Raw genomic sequence first — 21,749 nt, 5'->3', positions numbered from 1 at the left:
AGTGAATTGTTAAGTACTTATTTATTTAGAAATTTCAAATTTACAGATGAACACTTTTATAAAATCAAGCTGCTTAAAGTATTTTTATTTCCACATTCATTCTTCACATTTTATGATTAGGGTAAAAAAAAAAAAAAGCAGTGGTCTTTTTTCCCCCCATGCACTGGAAATCAAACAGTGGTACAGCAGTGAAGCATTGCAGTGAACTTTATTCATTGTAAACATGCCCACTCTAGTGTGTATGTGCACATCATGCAGTGTGGGGCTTCACCCACTTGTACGTTCCCTCATAGCGGAATCCAACCCTCTTCACAAGCTCATCTGCTTCGTTTGGACCACGACTGACAGCAGCAGAAAAGAGAGAAGACAGGAAGAAACACTGTTAGGCAATAGGGAAAATTTGATAAGCATCATGTAATCATTCAACTGCTGTGTGTTTAATGCTGTGTCTCAAAGGACCACATAACCAATTACCTTCCATATGTGTACGGGATAGGACGAGTCTTCTCTCCCTCTATGTGGTGCAGGAGGGGGGTGAGGATCCTCCAGGCCTGCTGCAACTCATCACTGGGACAGGGAGAGGAGAAATTCAGGTCAAAATACAAATACTGCATTATGACAAAATACATAGAGAATGAAGGATTATAGTGAATGGTAACACCAACCTGCGGACAAAGTGCATCTGACTGCCACAGAAGACGTCCAGTATCAGTCTCTCATACGCATCTGGGAGCGTCACGTTCTGGGGGATGAGATGTCAGCCATGCTGTTATTGCAGCAGAGATTATACATTACATCCGTGTTAATGCTAGGGTCCTTGACCCGTGTTTCATGATCCATCCATATGAGACATAGTGTGTGCCCACCTTAATGTACTGAAAAAAATGTCAATCTTAAGTCATTTATCCATCTCCTAAAATCTTTTTTTTTTTTTAAACCAGTGGAAAAATCGACCAGTGGGTTGAGATAATTCCACGTTGCAAATTGACTTGTTTCAGGAATATTCTTGAATCAAGTGACATTATCTTGATACTAATGCAGTGATCTTCATTATTTCAAGATGTGGAAACAAGTGAACTTTCAAGAAGTGGAAACAAGTGAATTTATTTCTCACCATTTGCAGATTTTTTTCACTTGCATTAAGAAAAATAAGATTTTCAGACCAACATGACTTGTTGAGATGGACATTTCTTCAGGTGTGTGAGCCTGCGGTACCTTGTATCTGCTCCTGTAGGTGAGGTCCAGCTCGGTCTCCTCGGGGCTGAAGTAAACCCCTGGCCTCTTGGTCATCATCTTCAGGTAGATGGCCTCATCCGGCTGCACCCGCACCACCAGCTCGTTCCTCTGGCAGCGCTCGCCGAAGATGTCTCCCGGCACGTCGGTGAACTGCAGACGCACTTCGGCCTTCCGCTCGTTCAGAGCCTTGCCACAGCGCAGGATGAAAGGAACTCCTGATTAGTGGATGGGATGGTGCGATGACAAACATGGAAAGAAGCATGAGAGAAAGAAGTTAGAGAAAAACATACAAAGGTGAAGCATACAGACCGGAAAAGTCAGAATGTAATATCAAGAAAGAGAAAAGAGTGAGAAACAAAAAGATGTTTTGCCTCACCATCCCACCTCTCGTTCTGAACATAGAGCACTGCGGTGGCAAAAGTTGGGGTGCAGGAGCCTTTGGGTACGGTGGGGTCGTCTAGGTAACCTAGCTTGGCGTGCCCCTCCCCCTCAGGATCCCCCACATACTGACCGAGCACCACATCCGACATTGGAACAGGAGCTATACACTTCAACACCTTCACCTACAGCACATAGCAAAACACAGGACAATAGGACAACAATGACATGGGTGCTCTACAAAAAAATGCTCTTGCCATTGTAGTCTAGACATAAAATATGCAAAAATGGTCTACTGTTTTCTACTGTCCTGTCATTGGTCATACCTTCTCGTCTCTCACATCATCTGAGCTGGTGGAAGCAGGTTTCTCCATGGCAACCAAAGAGAGCATCTGGAGGAGATGGTTCTGCATGACATCACTGCATTAGGAAGAAAGAACCAGAATCAAGGCAAGTAAACATTAATACTGTAACAAGATCATTTCATTCATCCATCGTTTCCTCATTGAGTCGGCTTAATGGAGCTCTCTCTTACCGAATGATGCCAAAGTCATCAAAGTACCCTCCGCGGCCCTGAGTGCCAAATGGCTCCTTGAAGGTGAGGACCACACAGGCCACGCTGTTCCTGTTCCATATAGGGCCAAAGATGCGATTTCCAAACCTGGGAACGAGAGAACACGCACCACCAATATAAAACCATTCAATGCCAGCAACATAGGAAGCAAGAGCAGATTGAGGAGGATGGGTACATAACTTTGGGGTCTACACCAGTGATACAGCGCTTGTTGCTGTCAGGTGAAAACCCTGTATCTCCAAAATGTCAACTTTTCAGGAACGAAGAAAAACAGCCTTGTTTTAGCTTTTTTGACTTTATCCTGTTGATTTTCTTTTGGTTTCACAAGCTCAAGAGGTCGGAGAATTTTCTAAACCCTCTAAGGAGCATAATCCTTCAACTGAAGTGGAAACATGAAAATCACCAAAATTGGAGTTACATGGTTTTCACACGACAACAGCAATATGTGTATGGAGCTAGTTACTCATGAGACTAAAACGAGTCCAGTACCTGAGCACCATGAGGTTCTGGACCATCTCCTTGCCCAGGTAGTGGTCTATGCGGTAGATCTGGTCCTCTGTGAACAGGGAGGACAGGTGGGCCGACAGCTCCTGTGAGCTCTGCAGGTCACGGCCAAACGGCTTCTCAACAATTAGTCTGTTCCAGCCTCTGTTATAAAGACACATGGCTGATTAGAATCACGATCAAACAGCAAATAAGTCTTATGTTTGTATAAGGTGGACTTGATGTAAGTATATTGTGTGTGTGTGTGTGTGAGCGACACTGACTTGGAGCTCATGGAATGGGCTCTGATGTTTGTGCTGACATGGTGGTAGACGCTGGGTGGCAGAGCCAAGTAGAAGAGCCGGTTGGCATCAGCCCCACCAGGCAGAGACGACAGGTGGGCATTGAGCTTGGAGAAAGAGCTTCCCTCATCATACCTGCCGCTCAGGTAGGAGTTCTTACTGAAGAAGGCTGAGAGGCTCTCACTCTCCTCATCAGTAACCTGAGAGAAAGCCCCAAGAAACCCATGTAATATGTATGACCACACACTCCAAACGGTCAAACAAATTCTATCAGCATAATCAACTAAACCCCCCTACTGTCTCTGTATCTACTCAGATAGCCAACTCTGTGTCTGAACAAACATTCTTCGGTGTACTACCTTCATATGAGGCAGACATGCTGTCTTGATGTCCTCTATGGTCAGGTTAGAGCGGGCAAAACCCACAAAGTAGCTCTCCTCTGGGAGCAGGCCATCTCTAAACAACCACCTAGAGAAGAGACAGAGGCAGTCAGTCAAAAGCACTGATGCAGAACGCTGGTTCAAGGGTCAAACCCCTACATATTATGGTTAAACGAAACATGGAATGACAAAATACAACTTTGAAGCAGCTCTGATATTTTTGTCTTTTACGAAAAAATCGTTACTCACCATAATGTGGGGTAGATCTTCTTTTTTGCAAGATCTCCCTGTAGGAATAATAAAAGTAAAAAGCAGATCTGCTTATCAACCCCGCCTGGTAATCACTGTGACTGTCACGCCACCTAGGAACAGAGTCCAAAGAGTGAGTAAACTTTAAAAATGAGAGGTAACAGTGATGTAGGGTGAAGGGAGGGGATGTATTGACTATTGAGCATTGAGTAATGCGAGATAAAACGCCACCCAGAGTAACAAAGAACTTTCAACACACCTACTGTGTGTTGAAACGACTCTGGAACTTCTATAACCAGGAACTAAATTACTGGTATTGAAGAAAAAAAGAAGATGGAACAACATAGGGATGAACAGCTTATAAAAATAACCAGATTTGTTTTGGGCTTATGGCCAAGAACAGTCTGACAAAATGTTTAGCTGCCCCAAAATTATCCCTTTCTTTCAGCACTTGACAATGGAAAAAGTAGATGCAGCACATTTCAGTCAACATGTGCTCCATTCTCCCCCCTCTCTCATCCTCGATTGTTACCACACTGCAATATTCCCTACTGAATTGTTACCCTTTGAGGCTTTGTGTAAACTCTGTTGAGCCCCTGTCTCTCCCATCCCCTCCCCTCAAACAGTCTTTTTAACCAATGTTTTGAATTTAGAGCAGATGGAAGTCTAAGTGGAGGCACTGATCTCCTAAGGGACTGAGCAGGCCAAAAAAAATAAACAAGACAGTTTCCATAATAAAACTTATAGGATAAGTTTTTATAGAATGATTTGCACAGGTTTTAGTAAAACTGCATTATGGGGAAATTGCAAGTGTTACACAGTTATAATTTAAAAAACCCCAGGGAACAGAACTGTCATTCATGTCATATTGCAAGAAGTTGTACATAAGTTTTACTCACAGAAGCTCCCAGGATGATGAAGATGTGTGTGTCAGTATGACTGGATGGCTCGTCTCCATACAGCTCCCTCCTAAGCTGTCCAAACACCTCAGAGCGAGTCAAAGGTTCAGTGCTCATCTTCTGGGCTGTCTCGTCTAAAACTGTCCCTAGACAAACAGTCTCCTGTTCCTATGGCCCCATGACACACGGCATGTGGAAATTTCAACAGTCATCATTGCCTTGCAGAAAAACACAGCGAGTTATTGCTGCCACCTATTGTTGCAAAGGAATAATGTCTTGGTGCCGACTTACCACTCATTGTGATACTTAATGCCATGTGTCGTGCAAAGTGTCTGCTCTTCTGTCCCCGCGATCAGGGAGGTCTGGGGTATGGGACAACTCCACACAAAAAATCACACCTCCATATTCCATCAGATCAGGTTCGGCAGCTTGGAGAGGATCCTACCTCACAGCTCTCAGGCCTTTTCAGATGAGGCTAAAATCACTTGAAGGAATGCTTCCTGCTTCTAAACCACTCCTTGGATAAACATTGTGCAGATATGGCAAACATTAACTAGCTCCTTTGAGAAACTCTCATGGATTATTATTGAATAAAGAGCTCTTATCAGTACATAACCTCTGGCGTGTCCATTATCTCAGGGTTATAAAGTGGCTGACGCATTATGTTTCACGCAGGCAACTGGATGTCAAGCTGGCTTTAAAACTTATTTTCATAGCTGTATTGTTTTGAATATACTGTTGGCAGTTGGTAAATAATTACTTACCATTACCTGGCTAAAACATCAAAGAAATGCTACAGAGGTTAGTACACATGCGTACTAAACAATCAAACTCATTTCACTGTCTGATTATTTCAGAAATGCGGTTCTAGATACTGATGGTGGAAACATTTAAAAATGGCAGTTTTCTATAAATGATAATTTAGTTGACATGACAGTGTAGAGATTTTATTTAAAAAAAAAAAAAAATAATAACATCTTTCCCTTTGGCAAGACACTTGCATTGTCACTGCAGCACAGATTTCAACATTCATTGTCAGAGAAGTCACTAAACAGTGATTTTCAAAAGCTGGAGTGCATCAAGAACCACAACCACCTCCACCTGTCTTTCCTGAGTTTCCATCATAAATAGATTTAAAACCAGTCAGGTCAGCCTGAGCTGCTCCACACAGATGGGAATGTCTTTACTTAGTCCTCCATCTTTAACTGTCCTCTCAGCTTGGCCAAAAGCCCCAAGCTCCACAAAATGCAGTCCGGTCAGATGAATGTAGAGCTGGCTCCTAGGCGCTGAGTCTGAGGAAGGGGACACAGTGTGCCATAGGTGAACTGGGCAGACAGGGGGGTCAGCTGAAGCTCCAGTGCTGGTTGAGGTTAGCAGCGTTACAGTGGTCCATCTGAAGGTGGCCGCTGCTCAGCTGTAAACATTTCCCACTGCTCGGATTCTTCAGGAGATGTTCCTGGAGGGCAACACCCGAAAAAAAAGGATGAATCATCACACTAGCCAAAATAAATATATCAAAATATAAAATTCATAGTTTGCTGTTCAAAATAGACTGGTTAAAAGCAGGAAATCCATATCCCAATGTTCCTCACCTCTGTAAAGACCCACTCCTGTTGCGGTGCCAAACTGGTGCCCTTTCCCTTCAGCTGGCACAGGTCGATCTTCACCTGCTCTGGCTGCGGCACAGCCTGGAGACACAGCTGCTTCCCAATGTTGTGACGCAGCTCCTTATGAGACGTGTATTCAAAGTACTAGAGGAGACAATCATGTGATCAGAGACCCAACTGTCCCAGAGAGCATCCAGTTACCTTCAAATGAGTCTTAATTCTTAATTTCACAGACAAAATCCATAAAAAGGAGGTCAATATCTATAATATGTGAGACAGAGGTCAAAAATGTGAGACAGAGGTATTGTACCTGGTTGCCTCCCATGTTGTGACACGGGTACATGATGACTGGTTTGCCTCCCTGGTTGTTCTCTCCTACATCCAGGCAGGTTTGAGATGCCGAATTCTTTATCTGTGCACACACAGACACACAATAACGGTAAAATACAGCTACAGTTACATGGTCTGCTTGCATATTATAGATATCTCAAGGCAAATATGAATACAGACAAAGAGAAACATGACTTACTGCTCCGAATTTTTCCGGGGACAAGTCCGGGACAAAGACCTCTGGGTAGACTGTGTTGAGGTACCAGGTGAAGTTTTTGCAGTGCAGCCTCTCTCTCAGTTTCACACGATCAGAAATGTCCCCATACTGGTTCTGTAACAGTGAAGGGGACTTTAAGTTCTGAGAAACTGTGACTAACCCTAACCCTACTATAGAGCAAACCATTACATAATGATATCAAGGATCCTTTGCTGTCAGGGCTATTTATCCAAACATCCCCAAATGTGGTGGATGGGAATTAATTTGAGCTTTTAACATTGTTCCTCCATTCTCAGTATATACTCGTTTCAATTTCGCTTCCCTTTTCGTCTTAGGCCACTGACCTGACTGGCCATATTTGCAGCATTCTTGTTGCGGCGGTAGAAGATCTTCTTGTAGTCGTCCATCCAGACCTCGGCCAGGCGCACCTGGTTGCGGGTGATGACCTCCGTGCCTTTGGGGAAGGTGTGGGGGCTCTTGGTGCGGAAGACGTGGCCCACCACAGAACAAGGAATGATCTCCAGCTGACCCCCGCACTGCCATACCTGTGCATCGCATTTGACACGGATAACAATTCAGACTTGAAAATGAGCGGGGGATTCATCAAGTAGCATTATGGGACTGTGGGAGCAGAGATGATGACACTGACCCTGAATGACATCTCCACATTCTCACCGCCCCAGATCTCCATCTTGTCGTCGTAGGTTCCAATGTGTTCAAAGTACGTCTTAGAGATTGAGAAGAGACCGCCAGCAAAGGTGGGAGTTCTGAAAACAGAAATTTTCATTCGCACATGCAAAATATTCAAACATTAAAATGACTCAAAATGATTTTCTAAGCAAACCCAACATGATTAGCCCTTCTTACTTTACGGGGTAAGTTTCATCTTTGCGTTTCTTCCTCGCTTCCTCGGGGATGGCCTCCCAGCCGAAGGTCAGGCTCCAGTCAAAGTTGCCCCGGTTGAAGGCGTGAGCGCTGACCACCGGCTTATTGAACTGAAAGTTGTTGAGGTCAATGGTGGTGATCTCTGGGCTGACCACAGCAGTGGGCTCCTCCACAATACGGGCCAACAGGGGCTCCAGCCAGCCGTGGAAACACTCACCTAGAGAGGGGAGGAGGGAGAGGAATCACTTCATATCCTGACAGACCAATTTCCCTTCAACCCCGTTGACACAAACATGAATTTAGAGCCAACAGTCAGTTTCAGGTGTAGAGATGGTGGCGATGAAGAGTCCAAAAATAACTGTACCCAACTCCCAGTTTCCCCATAGGAGCAAAGCCAGCTCCCTGCTTTACAGAGATTATTCTCATGAACATACTGGTAATTATTTTTTGTATCAGTATCTCCAATGATGTGTGGCATGAGATCAAAGTCCTAAAATATGTCTGAGCAGGTAGAATTGTTGAACTGGATTTAAGTGAAATTGACAATCTACAGAACACCTGAAACCACAGGTGTAAAAAAAACAAAGAGGGGGAAAAAAAGAAAAGCAGCAGAAAGAGAGAGAGCAAGGTAGCTGGAGACAGAGAGAAATGTCTTTAGGCAACAAATCGTTCAAATGGGGGGAAACCTATTGTTAAAATAACAGGAAATATAAAATTATACTCTTTTGGTGGATGCTTTACTCCAAAGCGCCTTACAATACTGTAAGAGTGTGGACCTCTTTAGTTTGAGTGGCTAATGGCAATCAATCCCCCTAACCCTGGAAGTGTAAATCACCCATTGAGCTACACAAAGCTGCTTAAAATTGGCTGGTTGGTTGGTTTGTCATTGTGTGTGTGTGTGTACTGCATGGTTTGCTCACAGTGTGCATCCAGGAAGGTGAGCACTTCACCCTGGGCCATGCTGGCCCCCAGCAGCCGGGCGGTGATGAGGCCCTTCCTCTCCGGCTGCCTCACCACACGGACGATCTTCAGCTGACGCACGTATTCCTCCAGGCGGCTCTTCAGGTGCTCTGAGGGGATAAAACACCATTGCTGGTATGAAGGAAGGCTGAGAATATGAACTACACACAAGCAACTGTGGTAATTTATGGTAAGAAGTTTTCCCTGCGCAGGTGGAGGACAGTTTCATTCAGTTGTGGCCCCTAGACTTTGGAATAGTTTGCCGGATGACAGTGTGTTAACATATCCCATTTCTTCATATGAAAACAAATCTGCCTTTTGAATTATTGTTGATATGTGCAGATTTATTTTGCTGTAGAAGCCTATAGAGGACCGAATCGAAATAAATAAATCTATTAATAAATACAAAAATACATGTTAAAAAATAAAATGCACGGAACCTTTGGAAAAAATGCACACATTTTTTGGACTGGATTTGCCTTACTTTGCTGACAACAAAACAACTTTGTCTGCAATAAAGTCCCGCCACATCGTTGACTTAACTTCACAACTGGGCTACAAGATGGCCGCTGCCAAGAAGACTGGCCAGGCCAACTGCTGTGATGATTAACGCTGCAATATCCAGAGAATTAAGAGATTTGGCTTTCACTGCAGAGGACAACAATGCTTCCCCTGATTACCTGCTTTTCCTTGTAGAGTCAGTGAACTCCTAGTTTGATTAGAGTGTCGGACACTCTAATCCTAAAAGCCTATTATACAGCAGGAAATACAGGAATAAACAAATAGTGAAAGTAGGGAAATATATTAAGGATTCTTTTCTTGATTACGCATTTATTTATTGAATTATGTTTACTTTTATTTTTTCATTGATTTATTGATAGATTTCTCTGTATATTATTTTATACATTTGCTTACTTTTGTATTTATTCATAGATTTATTTATTCATTTCTAATTATGGCCAATTCTGTCCTCAATAGAGGTCTACCTACTTTTCTTTTTGTAATTTCACTACAAATAAAAACATTTTTCCAAATGAAGACTATTATTCACAATGCAGTGAAGAATTTATGTGATCCTTTATTGATCCCTGTAGGGAAATCCTCTTTTTGCTTGCCCCTCTCCACAGAGAGGTCAGAGGTCATGTCAGCTTCAGAACCCCTGGAGCTGGTAGGGATTCAGTGTCCCAGTTTCATTAGTCATGTTAACTCGCCCTCATTGACTTCCCATCAGCACTTCCCCTCGGGGGTATCCCGCTGCCATCTTAAGTGCCGTTCCGTTATTGTGATAACTCGAGTGAACTTTCTATGATTGACCATTCAAAGGCAGAGGGAGCGCGTCAGCAACAATGTAGACTTCAGGAGCAACTCTTGCCCAGAATGCATTGTGATCGTTTGTCGATTTCCTGTGTACAACTCACCATGGCGGAACAAGGATTAGACTTATTCATGAGATTAACTCATCTGCAATATTTTATTACTTATTGCTCTGTGTAATTATTAATCATCAGGCCTGCTCAAAGTGCGTTCCGTTTCAAATACTCTGCTCCCCCTCTGACTCCGCCCCCCTGCTCTGCAAGCGGCCAGCGGTACTACGTATCAAGAACAGAGGGAAAGTCAAGGACAGCCTGTTAAATGACTAATGACACTGAAGCTGGAGCTGGGAGGGATTTAGTGTCATTCTCAAAGACACTTCAGCAAGTCAGATCCTTGCTGACATGGGGGCTGAAACCCAAATCCTTCAGATGAAGAATGGTCTCCCTACCTACTACACAACCTGCTGCCACAACAATTAAAAAAATATCTACATTTTGGGGTTTATGAAGGACTTGCATAGATGTGATTCCTCTCCTCTCTCCAATTTAAGTCCCTGTGACAGTAGATGGTGACACATTAAGTGTGGTTTCCCTATGATACAGAGATCTTGATGAACTATGAATCATTTCTATTTGGAAGTAGCATTCCTGCATATGTACTTTAAAACAGTTATTACACTGAAAATGAAATTGGGCCATGCAAAGTATAACTGATTACAGTTAAAACTTGACCTGAGCTGCATATACCCAATAAAATGAGAATAAATGTGTATACACACACACTTTTATTATATTGTGAGACCCCTGACACAAAATGACAATGAAGAGGCAACACAACTAGATAAAACTGGGTCATGACTTCCTTTTTGAGAACATTTCTGACCACAGCGCACGCCATGTTTGTGCACCTACCAACCACATGTCTGAACGTTATGACAGAGCGCCTGGTGCTGTTTTAAAAATGGCAGCAAAAGGAGAAGTATCACAGTAGTAATGCACAAATACAGTTGATGGCAACTGCACATCCTCATTTGACTAATGTACCATAACTGCCTCTATAAAAACAAAAGATCCTCAGTTTTAAAGTGACACAGAGGATCATTCAAGCACAGGAGCATCAGTGAGATCATGCAACACTGTTCACAGAAGCTAAAGTTGAACTTAAACAGTTTGGCTAATGTTTAAGTATTCTACATTAGCCTACATGTAGTAGTGTACATGGCTTTTATCATTTCTATACCTCCTTGATCAGGCTGATACAAACTGTTTCTGGTGTTAGAAAAGCTTGTAACTAAGACAACTGACACATTAATGTGCATGGTCTTTTCTCTGGAATGCAATCAGGTTGTTGTTCTGGCACTGACTGTAACTGTTAAAGTCCCCTTTTGTACTTTTATTATGGCATCTCCCACTGAAACACTATCACCCCACTGCTGGCCTCATGCTTTGAGTCACTGCATGGAAAATATCGTCTTCACTCAAGTTGACAGACTTTTGATGCAAGGACTGACAGTATGTGACAGCTAAACATGCTTTAAATTTACTTTCAGGCTGTAAACGGTGTGTTAATATTGGTGATATTTGAGTTAAAATGGATTATGAAAGTTGAAAACATTATTTTGTCCTCCTTAAAGTCAAATTCTTCAAGAATCTATTTGATTATATCTAAAATGTATATAGCCAAATCAATTCCAATTTGGTGTTTTAAGATACTCAATGACATCAGCACTTCTTCATAGAACTGACTAACGTGTGTACATACAGATAGTTTCCTTATGCCAGAACTTAGCATGTTGGATTGTGGTACACCCTGTCCTTTAGAAAACATATTACAAACTGCACTCATAAGTCGAGGCGTGGTTTCGCAACCGTTCTTTCTCTTCTGCCAAACTCTCCCTGATCTAGACGTTGATTCACTCTGTGCTTCATCATGGTGATGCTGTTTGCAGATAATCAGGTAGAAGTGTCCTTGAGTGGCTAGATGTTTTCTCCCACTCCGTCGTCAGGATTGCTAGCAGTGCTCCTGACAACATCACTGCAATTTGTCTTTCACAGTAAGCCAGCCTTTTTGCATATCTATGGATGGCAAAATTCACAGGGTCATACTTTATGACACTATCTGCTCTGTTGCCTCCTCTTGCTTCACTAGCCCATTACAAACCTCATCTGCCATTTCTAATACCCCATTTGCCAGCTGTATCCTGTTAGAAATGCCCCAAGTCAACACCATTCTGGGTTAATTGCATTGCAATTGCAATAATTACAGTTTGGAATGCCTTGTTAAAGACTATGAATTTAAGCACTTTAACTTAATTTATGTACTCCATTGCTGATATTTTCCCCTACCCAATACCTGCTACCACAATAGCAAACCTGAAGTTTTCATGTGTGTGCATTTTCCTTGTGTCCTCTATTTATCATTTTTAAGCAATAAGCCCCTCAAGAGGCTTTTAAACCTCTTGGCAGAGCCGTCACTGTACTTAACAATTTGTTCCTCATGAACTTGCCTGGTTAAATAATAGCATAAATAAATACAAAATAAAGCTGAACTCCCAGACGTTCTTACTGTCGCCCAGCTCAGTAATAATGGCATGATGTGTAAATGAGATCCCATATGTTGTCGTCTGAGTCAGTGTTTTGAGTATGTTTTGCCATCAGTGTGTGTGTGTATACTGTATGTTTCGCACCTGCAATACTGGCGTCATCCACCAGGATGATCTCTGTGAGCAGGGCAGCAGGAGAGGTGTGCAGGACGCTGTAGACCGTCCTGAGGAGGGTCGACCAGGCCTCGTTGTGGAAGACGATAATAACACTGGTGGTGGGCAGAGGGGGGCAGCGACGAAACTTCCTGTCCACACACCTGGCAAAGGTGAGCGACGTCAAAATACAGAGAGCGAGATAGAGAGAGAGAGAGAGAGAGAGAGAGAGAGCTTGTTTGCACACTTTCAAGGTCTGTTCACTCACACTTTAGACAAATAAAGCACAGCCCTAGGCATACAGAAGTAAACAATCATCTGAAGAAAAGCCATTACAAAGTTTTCTGCAAAACAAAGTACTCAAGACCTATCAAGACACAATGACATTTTCAGATGCTGTGAAAAAACAACACAGATAAGCTCATGTCCCATATTATGCACGCTACTGACACGTGTATACACACATGTGCTGTTGTTATACTCAGTTTCTGTGGTGATATTCAGAATATTCTGTATTCTGGCATACTGTGTGTGCATGTAAGCTCATTTAGGGTTTAAATAGTGATTCATCAGACTTAGTCCCATTATTCTGGGAACTTGCTCTTACTCTGGAGGCCTGGTGTCATCCCCAAGACTACGGCTAAGCGAGATGTGGTCACTGGCAAACTGGTTGAAGCAGTGCCTGGTCATGCCCTCCTCCTTCTCCTTCTCCTCCTCCGGGGTCATGTGGTCTTTCTGAAACGCCTTGCCGTCGGCCCCCGGGCTGCGGGGGTCCTGCGGCGGTCTCTCCAGGAAAGGTTTGAGCTCGGCCTGGCTGTAGAATCCCGAGGGGCAGCGGACGTCCTGGGTGGGCTGCTCCTCTGCAGGCGGAGGCTGCGGAGCCCCGATCTGGAAGCCCATGTTGTTGACGGCGTCCCGGACCATGACCATCACCTGGTCCTTCTTGTCCACCAGCTCCTGAAACCAGGGGTCCCGAGCGGGCGTAGAGCCCACGTCCCACTGGAGAACCACCAGCACCACCATGAACAGAGTCCCCGCAAGGAGCACCAGCTTCAGCGGGGACATGCGCCGGCGCAGGAACAGACGCATGTTTCTGAATGGGCGTCGCACTCAAGGCTGTTAGATAAGACACAACAGAGCAAAATATAAATCGATTCTCAAGAGCCTGGCCCCAAGCCATTTGTGCAGTTTACCTGAGGGCTTTAATCAAGCTTGAAACATACTTTTGTAACCAGACATTCAAGTATCTCTGGAATCTGTTTTCATTGAAAACCCAATCCACTGTAACCCTTACCTGCCTGTACTTGCTAAATACTCAGTAATTCCTGCAGTAAAATATGCAAGCTTGAGAGAAATCCTTTTAAACCCGTTTGTGAGTCTCCAGCAAGTGTCATAGCAGCCAGTAATCTAGCCAACACTCCTCCCTCGCTCCTCCCTCTCCGTCTCTTTAGAATGCAGTCCCACAGGACAGGTGAGAGCAGCAGGGAGAAGGAGACAGAGAACAAACAGGGCACACCTCTCAGTAAACAGCTGAATCCACCTCCTCTGGCCACAGCCCTCCAGGACCCACGTGGCACCAGGTGGGCCTGCGCTGCTGGCTCAACCCGCAACTCCCACACCGGTTAATGAGTGACGCATGACGCCTTGCCCAAGCACCTGCTCTCCTACGTGTCCACGCAGACACATCACCAGCTATCATCAGCTGTCACCTGCTCAAGGAAGTAGGCTGTGGTATACGTTGAACATGACCAGGACCTCACTAAGCCCTGGCACAAGCCATTTCCTGGTGCAGTATAAGAAACAGGAGAACAGGTGATCACTGTTGAGAAACTCACTCTTACTTGGTCATAATTAATTTACTGTAGTCTCAAGCTGGCCTCCTTCATAATTGATTCAAGAAGACACACTTTTGTGATTCCAGAGAGAGAGACAATGGCAGTCCACTTTGCAGTGACATTTGCCTCTACTGGGCAACCAGTTTGTCCACTTTGGTGTCATCACAGTGCATACAGGAAGAATAGAGGAAAATATGCACCCATACATAATAGTTCAAAATGTAATGATTTGGCATGTCAAAGTCAAAATTATTTTGACTTTTGTTAAACGCAACTGTCAATCTGAAAAGACTAGTCTACATAGATGTCTATAATCAAATTATCAACTACTATAATCAAATGATCAACTACATAGTCTACATAGATGTTACAGCCTAGATATGTCCCATGTCAGTTTTACAGTTTTTAAAGGTATAGGACACGGATGCTTGCCAAGATCATCATCTTTCTAATAATTATAAATATATACAAAAATATGTAGGCTACTTGCAGTACAACTAGGCAATATGTGGTAAATAAATGGCTCTACTAAGATGCTCAGTCCTGACAAAACCGTTTTCTCAGATGAACGTCATGTCTTGTGGCAAAATGAAAGAGGAAGAAATGCTTGCCAAAAATATTAGGAAGTTATCACGCTTAACCATTCAGTGAACCCAAAACATTCAAACAAATGTTGAATACTTTAGGATTATCAGACGGAGAAATAAAGCCCATTGCAACACAATTAGATGCCATTCTTATCTCTTTCAGTGACTCGAGCATTTACATATTACAGATGAATTAGACCTGACAGGCGACATTACAAAATGACAGCGAGGCTCGACAAATGAAGTATCCTTACTCTTGTGACTTACCTAAAACCCGGTCGCAAATTTGAAGTTAGAGTTGCCTGCGCCTCTTCCAGTGCTTTGGTGTTTATTTGACAGTGTGGAAACTATCCAAGTACCGGTATCCTCAAGTAGTCGGGCTGCAGTTTGCGCGAAAAAGGATACAGCAGTTCAGTTCCGCGCAGCCTCCCGGCTTTTCCTTTGAACGTAACAGGTGCCATTCGTTGAAATGATTAGCTGGAGCCCCTGGTGGCGTGGCTGGGTCCTAAAGTGAGCTTTTTCTGAGCAGCATCTTTAAATGTTACATTGAAAACACAGCACACTTTAAAGTCAAAGTACAAACAGTTTTACCTCCTGTACTGAAGTATCGTTCAATCTCTGCCAGTGCGTAAAGAATAGGCTATGACTCTTTTTGAGTTTAATCATCATTTGGCCACCCCGAGAAATAACTATAGTAATCCTATAATACATTTTAGAAGCATACTGGACAAATATCATGCAACTAGGCCTACTAGAGGTAAAAAAAAATAAATAAAAAATAGCCTAACCCTAACACAAAAATCCTATAGTAATACCACAGGAAAATACCTCAGGAAAATACCATCAAGTATAATAAGGTCACTATAAACTCACTAGTGAGTATCACAGACGCACTACAAGTTCCTATAGGAATATTATAGGAATATTAGTGCTTTGTCGTCGGGGATTATGAGAGGATTTCATATAGTTTAATTAATGTTCAGCATAGAGTGCTGTAAGTGAACATAGCTACCCATTACCTCAACAGAAATTCATTATTCATGTGCAAGCAATTAAATACTCTCTCCTGTATCACCCTCTTGAAACCGTAGACTGATTTATTCAGAAAAGGAGAAGGAGACGCTCCGGCTCTGCGGTTTCTCAGGTTACTGTCACTGGGAGAAATCTTGATTGCAGGCTGTTGATTGACCTGAGATCTAAATTAAAACCACACACATACATTATGAAGCCATTAAGCAGGCTATGCTGTGCGACAATTTGTTAAGGCACGCGTTTAAATGGGAAAGAATGACTGAAAATAATTAGCCTGAATAGACATTTAAATATTCCTGATTTTCAGGCCATTGTTAAGAGAGAAGTCAAAGTTTCACTGCCCTCCAGAGCCAATTTAATGTAAGTACTGACAAATCAATAGCCTATTCAATAATACTACTACTACTTATAACAATACTTCATTTTCATTCAGGGTCACAGGGAAAATAATAACATATTATATATCATTTTTTATTTTATTTGTGTGTTATTTTTATTTATTTTAATATAATTTTATATCTGTACCTAGTTTATGTCAGCAATACATTCACGTGTAAACAAAAACAATCTCTTAGAGATTAATAAAGACAAATTGGAGGTAGGTGATGGCCTAGTTCCTTTCTTTAATAACTCTGTCATGGTTTATTGTGCTGCACTTCACATCAATAAGACATTCCACCATTATAGAGATCTAGGAAAGCACCAACAAAAATAACAAACTAAATCATCACAATTAATGCAAAACAGCCATTTATTGATTTCTTATCCAAGGGAAAATCAATCAAATCAATCATTGCACTGTTTCTTAAACTCTGACACTTTTTTTTAAAGGAAAATGCAACAGTATTTTGTTGACCTTTCATTTTAAAGACAGTAAGGGGCAAGTAGAAGTGAGGGCCTCTTGTGTATGAGGCGGCGTTTTAGGCTCAGACTGAGCCTAAAAGGAGCATATTAACACCAAGCTCCGTCATCTCTTCATAGTGTCAAAACGAGGGTTGAAGCTCATCGAAATGTAAAACACACCTCCGCTTCTCAGCAAACCTGAAGCCAAATCACTATTTGACCTCTACTTCATGTAGTACAACGATTCATCTCCTCCCTCAGTGCCATTGGCAATAGAACGAGTGGTTTTCTTCAGTAGTAGTGTCATCATGGGCAAAGATATTCATTATTCGGTTACATTCATTTGATTATTGTCTCGAGAGACTAATTTGGGGGGTGACAAGCCTCCATGTGCCAAATACAGCCAGATACTGTCAAATACTGTTGTGTACAGTTGTGGGTATTGGTCCATTAAGCACCTGGACCTTGGAACTGCATAATCTCAAGGCAATACTTGTGAACAGACAGAGAACTCCTACATACAGTTTATCCCAGAGCCAGTAAATAAATCTGTACTGTCAGGGAAACCAGTTTACGTTCACACTTTGTAACACAATCCAAAATAAAAGTTCAGGCTTTTGCTCGTTTAGGTTGGAATGAAATCAGTCAGAATCACAGTCCAATAAAAGGCGTAGTAGACATAATTCTTTTCAAATGATCAACTGACACAATAAATCAGGAATGGACACACAACTCCAAAGTATAATATAAAACATGCCTTGCAGCAACCAGTTTGGCAAGAAAGCATTTGTCATACAGTATCATAAAAACCTCACAGTGAAAAGTTATGCCCCTTTATAGATAAAGAACAGCATTCAGTTACGTGTGCTCACACCCATACACCCATACACACACACACACACTCTCTCTCTCTCTCTCTCTCTCACACACACACACACACACACAAACAATTATATAAAACAATCTCCCTTCAGTACCGTGGTACTAATGCAACTGCTTTTCCTTCATCTCATTATTCTTGTTTTGGCCTGAACCAAAAATACATTACAGGGAAATAATCAATCATACATTTCAGTGAAGCACACGCAGCCTCGTGTCCAGACTGCGGCTAATCACCGCCTGAAAGAGACAATGAAGGCCCTGATGAGAACACAGAAATCCAAGCCAAGGTTGCTGTGTGTGTCGTCTGTGTGTGTGTGTGTGTGTGTGTGTGTGTGCGCGCATGTGTGTGTGTTCTCCTTCATGAATACATCAAGTCCACAACAGAAGAAGTGTTCGTCCCTATCAGCGACAGTGACGTTACCGTGGCCTTTGTTGTCAAAAAGACGAATAAATTACTCAAGATTACTGTTCGGTTCTGCAGACGTTTTCGAGCAGAACCGCTAGACACGTGTGTGTGTTTCATATCAAACATTTGTTCTTTGGTCATTTTCATCCATCATGGTATCCTTGCATATTTTTCTTTTATGTAATATAGTTTTGTTTGTTTGTTTTTTTGTTTTTTGTTTTTTTTTGTACAAGGTCATCACAAAAATCCATCCGCACGAAAATAAATAATGACTCCGGATGAAGTACCATTGCTCACAAACATAAGCATAGCCACTTCCTTCCTAAGGCAACTGGGCTTCCATGATCTCTCAAGCAGCTTGGGGGGGAAAAGCCTTCAAATAAGAACAGCGTCCTACATGTGTGCGTCTGAGCGCACGGACAGGCCGGGCGAGTCTCTCTCCTGGCCGTCTTCTGTCCCCAGTGTGTTCGCACCGTGCTCCGGTGCTCATCGCCGAGCCGACCACTCTGTCTCTCTCCGGTCTCCGTCTTGTCAGTGCAGTGGGAGTCGCGCTGCGGTCGGTCGGTCGGTCGGTGGGCCGGTCTGCCGTTAACTGCCCTGGGGACCGCTCGTGAGGAAGTAAGTGGTCATCTCCCCCTTCCCCTTCACCTTGACGACGCCTCGACAGTCCAGCTGGTAGCCCCTGCTCGCCAGCACATGGTACAGGTCTGTGGTCACCTAGGAGAGGACAGGGACACTTGATACCCAGCCTGCGAGACACTCAACCCTTCCCATGAGAAACACTGTCGGTCCCAGCTGAAAGATGGACATTCTCCTGAGGGATTTTGACGAAGGCATTACATAAAAAACTGGAAAATCAAATATGGATGAGAGATTTATAGAGCTAGTGCATCTCGTATAGTGCTACCGTTGAGCAAAGTAGGCGACTGAACAAAAATATAAATGCAACATGCAGCAATTTAAAAGATTTTACTTAATTACAGTTTATATCAGAGAATCATTTGAGTGAAAGAAATTCTTGGCAAAGCAGAAATGCTCTCTAACAGGGATGTAAACAAATTTGTTGACAAGATTTGAGAGAAATACGCTTTCCGTGGATGGTATATTTTATTTTAGCTAATGAAACATGGGACCAAAACTGTACATGTTGCATTTTTGTTCAGTATAGATCTACATATTGTGTATTGCTGCTGAGGCCATTTTGATTTGCAGTAACACATAATGCACAACAGGTGGCAGCATTGTTCTGACTGTGATCTTCTCAGCAACCAATTCAGCCATTTGATTTCAGGACAGAAAATCTCACCAGAATACTTAGCTGGGCTGGTATTTATCACGCATCTCAAAATGGGTGTGGAGACCTACATGAATGAGATGACTGTGGGAATCTTGTCCATGGTCATATATCAGCACTGCTTCTCTGAGAAACATGCTATTTGTGTACACTGTGCTACAGATTGTGCTCTCGATAATAATAATAATAATCATGTGATAGATGAATGATCTCTGCAGGGAATGTCTAATTTTCATCAGAGCATCATGTGAGCTACACATGACACACTCAAGGACACGTCAGAGAGCAGATGCTTGAACCTTGTCTCGTTACTCACTAAGCCACACTGCTGCCCATGAACAACAACAACTATATTTGAAAAGCACTTTCTTAACAAAGTAACAAACTGTTGAAGCGTTATTGAGCTAGACGAGTCAATGCGCGGTACCTGGATGTAGTCTGGTACTCCTGTGCTGTCCATCCGGCTGGCCACGTTCACCGTGTTCCCCCAAATATCATACTGGGGTTTCCTGGCTCCAATCACTCCTGCTACCACCGGCCCCATGTTCAGCCCTGAGAACAAATCACTGTCACTTGGCTGCATTACACCATATTAACTCGATCATAACACTGATCCTGAGCGAGTCGACAAAAGAAAAGGATTCCTCGCCAAAAAAAATGGCAATGCAAAGCAGTGTTTAACAGATTCAATACTTCCATCCCTCCAGAATGGAACAAGCTGGACTTGCAAATCAAACAGACTCTCAGTTTAAGGTCTTTTAAGATGGAAGTAAAAAGGTTTATGTTGAGTAATATTGCAGAGTGAACCACTCATTTAATGTCACTCATGGGAAGTATTAAAATTTTTAGTTGATGTTTGTGTTGAAAATTGAAATTAACAAGCTCATTTTATATGCCTGTTTTTTATATAATTATTTATCTGTGTTTTTTTATGGTATGTTCTATGTCTCTCGGCCAGCCAATGACATGTTTTCTTTCTTTCTTTTAAAAGAGGACTACATTGGAAATAAGTTTTGGAAACTTTGTGTTATCCTCGATGATTTTAATGAATGCATGACTCATGGCTGGGCATTATTTTTGATTATCAAATAAACAAACAAACAAATACCACTCTCCACTATCTCCCCCACTTACCTATCTTCATCTGGAAGTTGTTGAAGGAGTGCTCGTTGATGTACTTCATCTGCTCCCTCAGCCGCATGGCGTAGTCGGCCAGGGCCAGGATGTGCGAGCGGCCCTCCCTGTCGTAGGTGGAGTCATTGAGGCCGGAGGCCGCCATGTAGGTGGAGCCAATGGTCTTTATCTTCTCCAGCTGACGGAACCGCTCCTCACTGATGATCTAGAGACGAGCGAGCAACATTGCATAAGAAATATTGAGAACGAGACAAACAGCAATAGCAGTTAATCTCCAGGTCAACAGCGTGTTCTTAGAAGTGGCAGAACACAAACAGGTTAGACTGATTGCAGGCTATACAGCAACTAACTAATTGCCATTTTTACATTGTGCCCCACCTTATCCACCTCTGCCAGTAAATGCTTTCTATGATTCTCAATTTAATTTTCATTCATCTCCTCCCCTCATATTTTCCCCTCTTCTCACCTCGTCAAAATCGGCGATGATCTCATTGAGCAGCCTGAGACACTCCACTCCCTCGTTGTTTGCCTCCAGCTCCACATAAAACTCAGAGAAGTTGCTGATGGAGGCAAACATGACAGCAACACACTCACACGACTGGTAGTACAACTCGTCATTCCGCCGCTCACGTGCCAGGAAGTGGGCGGCCACATCCTTGGGCAGGATGTTGTGGAGCAAACGCCGGTTGTAGGCCTGCAACTCCTCCATCTCCTCCTTCTCCTCTGTGGCCTGAGGAGGGACGGAGAGAGAGAGGTGGCTGATTAGTCTAGCTGTCTGCTGACTGAAGCCCTGAAGCATTAACAGTTGTTACTGTTGTTGTGCTATACAGTATTAGTAGCTTCAGCTTTCCCCATTAATCTCCTATGATCTTTCATCTACCTGCAGCTTCCAGAGGAAATCAAGGCGTGCAGTGGACTCCACCTGCTGAGCGTGCAAGTAGAGAGCCAGGACAAACACTGTGAGGATGACAGGGGTCATGACCTTTAGGGGCACTTTGGTCACATCGTCCTGGCTGAGGAGGGAAAGAGGGAGACGCAAGAGTCAGTTTCTTGTATGGGCATAGAAAGGAAACTAGAGAAATACAAACTCTTAGAGAACAGGCAAAAGCTACTTACCACTGCTCTGTTGTTCCATTGAGATTAGGCCTGGAAAAACAATAGAAAATCATGTCTATGAACAACATGAGTCATACTGAAATAATGCATTTACTGTAAAAAACGAAATAA

The 21,749-nt window shown here is 43.0% G+C and overlaps 3 protein-coding genes across 5 annotated transcripts in view; all 3 read right to left on the bottom strand.

The window, feature by feature from the left end:
• Positions 1 to 25: 25 nt before the first annotated feature.
• On the bottom strand, positions 26 to 5,282 carry LOC139927656 (glucose-6-phosphate 1-dehydrogenase-like). The gene is made up of 13 exons (XM_071919868.2): positions 4,793 to 5,282; positions 4,502 to 4,669; positions 3,603 to 3,640; positions 3,333 to 3,441; positions 2,956 to 3,173; positions 2,678 to 2,836; positions 2,150 to 2,275; positions 1,941 to 2,034; positions 1,613 to 1,799; positions 1,216 to 1,451; positions 666 to 742; positions 475 to 567; positions 26 to 341 (listed from the first exon to the last, which is right to left on the bottom strand). The coding sequence occupies exons 2-13, from the start codon at positions 4,616 to 4,618 to the stop codon at positions 251 to 253; spliced, it is 1,545 nt and encodes a 514-aa protein (XP_071775969.1). The 5' UTR covers positions 4,619 to 4,669; positions 4,793 to 5,282; the 3' UTR covers positions 26 to 250.
• A 150-nt stretch (positions 5,283 to 5,432) lies between these two features.
• Positions 5,433 to 15,322, bottom strand: galnt6 (UDP-N-acetyl-alpha-D-galactosamine:polypeptide N-acetylgalactosaminyltransferase 6 (GalNAc-T6)). 3 transcript variants are annotated; one of them, XM_071919842.2, is made up of 11 exons: positions 15,199 to 15,322; positions 13,117 to 13,625; positions 12,501 to 12,673; positions 8,461 to 8,610; positions 7,523 to 7,757; positions 7,305 to 7,422; positions 7,000 to 7,200; positions 6,638 to 6,769; positions 6,419 to 6,520; positions 6,094 to 6,252; positions 5,433 to 5,957 (listed from the first exon to the last, which is right to left on the bottom strand). In XM_071919842.2, the coding sequence occupies exons 2-11, from the start codon at positions 13,596 to 13,598 to the stop codon at positions 5,844 to 5,846; spliced, it is 1,866 nt and encodes a 621-aa protein (XP_071775943.1). In that variant the 5' UTR covers positions 13,599 to 13,625; positions 15,199 to 15,322; the 3' UTR covers positions 5,433 to 5,843. The 3 variants fall into 3 exon arrangements, with proteins under 3 accessions (XP_071775943.1, XP_078144128.1, XP_078144129.1); XM_078288002.1 differs by lacking the exon at positions 15,199 to 15,322 and adding an exon at positions 14,026 to 14,223; XM_078288003.1 differs by lacking the exon at positions 15,199 to 15,322 and adding an exon at positions 13,804 to 13,821.
• Positions 15,323 to 16,690: 1,368 nt separating this feature from the next.
• The window catches only part of LOC139927688 (adenylate cyclase type 6-like), a 30,440-nt gene continuing 25,381 nt past the window's right edge, over positions 16,691 to 21,749 (bottom strand). Inside the window, exons 19-24 of the mRNA XM_071919925.2 lie at positions 21,639 to 21,668; positions 21,403 to 21,535; positions 20,989 to 21,252; positions 20,523 to 20,727; positions 19,816 to 19,940; positions 16,691 to 18,811 (exon numbers count right to left, since the gene is read on the bottom strand). Coding sequence (XP_071776026.1) covers positions 18,683 to 18,811; positions 19,816 to 19,940; positions 20,523 to 20,727; positions 20,989 to 21,252; positions 21,403 to 21,535; positions 21,639 to 21,668 — 886 coding nt within the window. The 3' untranslated portion in view covers positions 16,691 to 18,682. The remainder of the gene's footprint in view (positions 18,812 to 19,815; positions 19,941 to 20,522; positions 20,728 to 20,988; positions 21,253 to 21,402; positions 21,536 to 21,638; positions 21,669 to 21,749) is intronic.

The sequence above is a fragment of the Centroberyx gerrardi genome, chromosome 14 (assembly GCF_048128805.1).
Source record: "Centroberyx gerrardi isolate f3 chromosome 14, fCenGer3.hap1.cur.20231027, whole genome shotgun sequence".
In the NCBI taxonomy this organism is placed as follows: domain Eukaryota; kingdom Metazoa; phylum Chordata; class Actinopteri; order Beryciformes; family Berycidae; genus Centroberyx; species Centroberyx gerrardi.
Note: the sequence above shows the minus strand (reverse complement) of the source record. Positions and strands in the feature narration are given on the sequence as shown.

Coding starts and splice junctions, on each gene's coding strand:
- LOC139927656 (XM_071919868.2), bottom strand. CDS start 4,618: ATGAGCACTGAACCTTTGACTCGCTCTGAGGTGTTTGGACAGCTTAGG. Junction 3,641..4,501: donor TCATCATCCTGGGAGCTTCT/GTGAGTAAAACT, acceptor TTATTCCTACAG/GGAGATCTTGCAAAAAAGAA. Junction 2,837..2,955: donor GCCCATTCCATGAGCTCCAA/GTCAGTGTCGCT, acceptor TCTTTATAACAG/AGGCTGGAACAGACTAATTG.
- galnt6 (XM_071919842.2), bottom strand. CDS start 13,598: ATGCGTCTGTTCCTGCGCCGGCGCATGTCCCCGCTGAAGCTGGTGCTC. Junction 6,521..6,637: donor CCCCGGAAAAATTCGGAGCA/GTAAGTCATGTT, acceptor GTGTGTGCACAG/ATAAAGAATTCGGCATCTCA. Junction 5,958..6,093: donor AGGAGTGGGTCTTTACAGAG/GTGAGGAACATT, acceptor GTTGCCCTCCAG/GAACATCTCCTGAAGAATCC.